Genomic DNA, 4718 nt, shown 5'->3' on the forward strand with positions numbered 1-4718 from the left:
AAAAAAAAAAAAAAAAAAAAAAGGAAGAGACTGCAGATCAAGCTGGGGAAGAAACACAGAGAAAAAATTATTCTGAATTGGCCGTGGCAGCCACTCGCACAGATAAGCCCGAGGCTAAAAGACACTTCTAGGAAATGGCACAAATGGCTCACGCAAACCGACTGGAGACGTACGCACGCAGTGCTGTGCGATCCCCGTGCCACCTCCACTCAGCCCCTTCGCCTCTCTCGGCCTGATGCCTCCTGAAAGGCGACACAGAGCTGGGAAGCGATCCTTGCAATCCAGCATGACCCACCCCTACCCCTACCCCTACCCCTGGAAGCGCCCCTGCGTGCACCCAGCTTCCTCCAGTGGCTACTTCAGGTCTGCAAGCATTCGGAGACACGAGCCTGGAGGGTTACATCAGGGTAGCAGAGAGTTTCTCCCTGTCCCTCCAGGGACTGCAGGGAGTTCCCAGGTGAGGAAGAGCAGCGGAAATAGGCCTCCATACTCCACGGTGCAGGACACTGGGGGGAAAAGACCCACTCAGCCCAGGAACTGCAAATACAAATGCTGTCCTGAGCAGGCATGATTTGCTGGCCCCTCTCCTCTTGGAGCTGTTTGGTGATGCCCAGAACACTTGCGGAGGCGCTGGTGCACGGAGCTGGCACCTGCTCCCCAGAGGGGATGGTGCAGGCATGTTGCCAAACCCCAGCTGCATCCCTATAAACCCACGTGGGCTTCTTCCAAAGCATGGGGGAGCCCTCTTTCCAAATCCAAGGGCACCAGGAGAGCAGTGCTCGAGGTGGGTGCCAGCAGGCTTCTGGGTCCGGGGGGCTCCCTTGACACTGCCCAGTGAAAACAGGCAGCACCTTTGCACATCTCATCCCATCCGTGGCTTCCTAGCTGAGCCTATGGAGCAGCTGTGCATCTAGCTAGGGAAGCTGCATCCCAGCCAGGCTCCCTTTGACACAAGCAAGCTCCAGCAGCGACCTGGTAGCAGGACAAGTTTTTGGAGCCCTTGACCCAACTAAACCAAGCATACTCCGCCCACAACTTTTGGATCCTGAACACTCAGTCCCAACTTCACCACTCCCCCAACGTGCATGGAAAATCAGCAGCCTCATCAAACAGGAGAAGGGACAGAGAAAAAACTCCCTTGCCCATGCCTGTTCTTAATATACAACAGCAATACCAAGGCTCCAAGGCCTAGGGATGCCACCCTCACCCTTCACCAATGCTGCCCTCAAGCATTTAACTTCTCTCCATAGGTCAGGGCCAAGAGGTTGATGGGACGAATAGGCCAGAAACATGAGGAGCCTGGTCATGGAGAGCAGGTGCAGGTTGGCCCATCATGAAGACTGTCCGACAAAATTCAGGCAGCCCAGATATCTCACCTAACTAAACTACTGAATGGGGTATGACAGCCGGACCATAGGATGAAAGAGACGGCTCTACAGGCTGCCTGCAGGTCCCATAACCAGATCCAAGTATCTGCAGGTGCTATGAGCGTGCGGGTGCCAGAGCAGCCTCACCTGGTCAGGACGTGTTGGTGAGTCTCCTTCCTTGGGGAACCCAGGGTTTCTGCTCGGGGCTGTGACTGCAGGTGTGCAAGTGGGGGAAGTCGGTCCGTTCGGTGGGGTTTCAGGAGTGTGGGAACGCAAGCTAGGGCCAGGCTGCCACTGTGCACAAACAGGTCTCTTGGCAAGGAAGCGTGGCCTCTCCGCACACTCAGGAAAGGCTGCCCTCCTGTGCGTGACGGGTGCACCGCTTTACTGCTAAGGAAACAAGCCCATCCACCCAGTTTTTATTTCCTAGCTCAACACCAGCTCCTCCGCAGTGACCACGCTCCTCTGTATCCTCATGAGGAAAAAAAAGCTCATTTGCCACTGCCTAGGACTCCAAGCTCAGGGATATAAACTCCAAGGACTGATTTGCCAAAGCCAGCTTGAATGTTGACTATCAAACATACCGAACTACTTGCAAACAAGCACCGAGCCAAGAATTATTCACAGAAGTTACAACAGACAAACAAACACTTTCCACCCTTTTATGGGCAGTTTGGCTTTCTCTTCCTTCTGTTTGCAAAGAACAAGTTATCCTGCGTAAATTATTTCTCTAGATCCAACTCTGACTTGATAAGCAAGGCATCAGAGGGGCGGGAAGGGGAAAGAAACCAAAAAGCCCCTGTGCTTAGCTTTATTCTTACAAACCGAGGTCAGGGCCTAGGTGCTGTACACACAATCACAGTTAGACGGGATTAGAGTTCAAACAGACAAGAAGGACTAAGGAGAGGGGAGCAAGGACTTGTTTAAGGTCATGGAGCAGATTCAGGTAAGAGACAGGAGCAGAGCCCAAATCTCCTGGCTCCCAAACCAGTGCCGGGGGCACTGAACCATGCTACTTGCCAAAGCCCTGAAGGGTTTTTTCTCTTTTTCCCTGCTCATTGCTGTCTTTCAGAAAGGCCCAGAGATAGCCTCACTCTCTCTCACACGCTTTTCTGTTTTATTTTTCCACCTCGGGAACTGACAGCAGGATGCGACGGAGGACTGGAGCCCCCCTCTTTCTAGCACATAAACAGGGCTCCCTGCTGCAGCTGTCTACTAACAACCCAAAGGAAAAAAAAAGAAAAAAAACAGAAAAAGAAAGACCACAACTCCTCCATGCACTGGGGTCACCTTCCCCAGGAAGGAGAGTCCTGGACTGACATTTCTACTGAATCATATGGTGCCTGCTGGCAGGCACCATGGCTCCCAGCCATCCCCAACGAGCCTGGCTTGTCAAATTTATTACACTAAGGATGCTCTGTCTATGCCAAACCCTGGACTGAGCAAGTCAGAGGCAAAAGAAAAGCAGCGAGGTAGCTCCATGCATGCAGCCGACCCTCAATACCCTGCTGTTTCCCTGCAGTCAGGACACACGTCATTAGAAATAAAGCTCTCTCTCGCAGGCGCTTTTAATATTATTAATATATGTATTTTTTTTCTATTTTGCTGTGGCAGCACCAGTAGCACCACGGGTAACCGGACCTCCTTTGTGCCAGGCACTGTACAAACCTAGCAGCGACAGTCCCTGCCCCAAAGAGCTGACAAAGGAAGCATACGGCAAGAGGCAACAGGTGGATACACGCGGAGGGAGCGCAAGGCGCTGCTCCCCAGCTGCGCCAAGTATTTCTTAGGAGTCGCAGCAAGAGGGGGGTCCAATAAGCAGACCGTTAATCCGGGGCTCAGAGGGGCAGGTTGCTATCGGAGCAAGGAGTTAAAATTCCCTGCATGGCCTGGAGAGTGTCACTTAGTTTCTCCAAGCCTTTGTTTGAGCTGAAGGAGGGAGGAGGCACAGCCGGAAAGCAGCGTACTTTGGGCTGCTGGCACGCTCCGAAGAGGGTCGCTGCAGGCAGCCCGCATTAGTGCAACCTCGGGGGCTGCTTGAGTTTCTGCCAGGGACTGCTCCCGCCTGCAGCAGCAGCCCCTGAAATCCAGGGCTAGCAAAGGTGGTGAAACGTGGCGCCACCCCGAGCTGAGCCCCCGCGTACAGCCAGGACTCAGGCAGTGAAAAACCAGCCTCGTGCTCTTCCAGCTGGATGGGAGGCGAGTGCCTCACCCCAGTAACACTCCCATGCAGCTGCCTGCCGTGGAGAAAGCAAGCACACAGACGCAGCCACAAGCCCTTCTTTTTGTCCCCGAGTTTTCAGGTGCTTTCTGAAGCCCTGATCAAGCATAGCTGGGGTTCTCCTGGGAGCCAGGCACTTTCCCCTCCCCTCCCTCGCATGCTGGTTTAAGTCTGGCCACCTGAGCCCAGGTTGCAGGTGAAGTCAATTAAAGCAGGGCGAGCACTAGGGAAACACCCCTCCCTTCCCATGGGTCTGGGTCAACCTGAAGCCTTGCAAAGGTCCAATCTGTTACCCACCCCGAGAGTGAAAGAAGAGGGGAAAGAAAGGGGGGAAATGCTGGGGTGCAAGGAGAAAAAAAACAACTTAGCACCAATCCAATACAAATCTGAAGCAGTCACTGGCCAAACACTCACCCCCACCCGCTCCTGGAGCAAGGCGAGGTTATAGCAGAGCCCGAGCAGGCTGGCAGAGCAGAGCGAGAGGCCTTTAAAGGTCCGAGTGCATCTCTAGGTTGCCACAGATGTTCAAGCCTGGGGGGCAGGTCGCAGCGAGGGGCCGGAAAGCAAGTTTAGCTACCACCGAGGGAGCAGAGCAAGCGGCTGCTGGGAATGGGGCTTCCCCTGCCCTGCGGTCTCCCAGGCAGGGGCTAGTGGCTAGGACCGGCCAGCATGTGGCTAGCGACTGTAGAGCGCTCCTGCTCCCACTCTGCACGCAGGGCCGGGCCAGCCCCGGGTCCCAGGTCGGTGCCACCGCACCGAGCAGATCCCACGCGGGGGCAAGCAGCAGCCACTGGCTCAACTGGGAGCACACCGGTCACCCCCCTTGCAGCGCACCCCTGCCCCGGCACATCACAAAAGCAGCCCCGAGCCTTTGCACCCGGCTTTCCAGCCCGCCTGCCCCTTGCGCGGTGGGGCTGGCATGCGGGAGGGTGCCAGCGGGTGCAGCCAGAGGGCGGCGCTGTTCGCTCGCGGCCCGCAAACAGCCCCCGGGGGGGCATCACTCACCCAGCGCCACGTCCAGCAGGTCCCACAGCAGCAGCAGCAGCAGCAGGCGCAGGGGCAGGCGGCTCATGCTCCGCATCTTGGCCGCGGCCGGGGCACCTCCATGGGCTTCACACGCGCCCCAGCGC

At 56.0% G+C, this 4718-nt stretch overlaps 1 protein-coding gene across 2 annotated transcripts in view; it reads right to left on the bottom strand.

The window, feature by feature from the left end:
- Positions 1-4710, bottom strand: part of IGSF21 (immunoglobin superfamily member 21) — a 272287-nt gene extending 267577 nt beyond the window's left edge. For both annotated transcript variants that reach the window (XM_019511926.1, XM_019511925.1), the window contains exon 1: positions 4594-4710. In XM_019511926.1, coding sequence (XP_019367471.1) covers positions 4594-4669 — 76 coding nt within the window. In that variant the 5' untranslated portion in view covers positions 4670-4710. The remainder of the gene's footprint in view (positions 1-4593) is intronic.
- Between the last annotated feature and the right edge of the window lie 8 nt (positions 4711-4718).

This window comes from Gavialis gangeticus, unplaced genomic scaffold (genome assembly GCF_001723915.1).
Source record: "Gavialis gangeticus isolate Ggan-Ray unplaced genomic scaffold, GavGan_comp1, whole genome shotgun sequence".
Classification (NCBI taxonomy): Eukaryota; Metazoa; Chordata; order Crocodylia; family Gavialidae; genus Gavialis; species Gavialis gangeticus.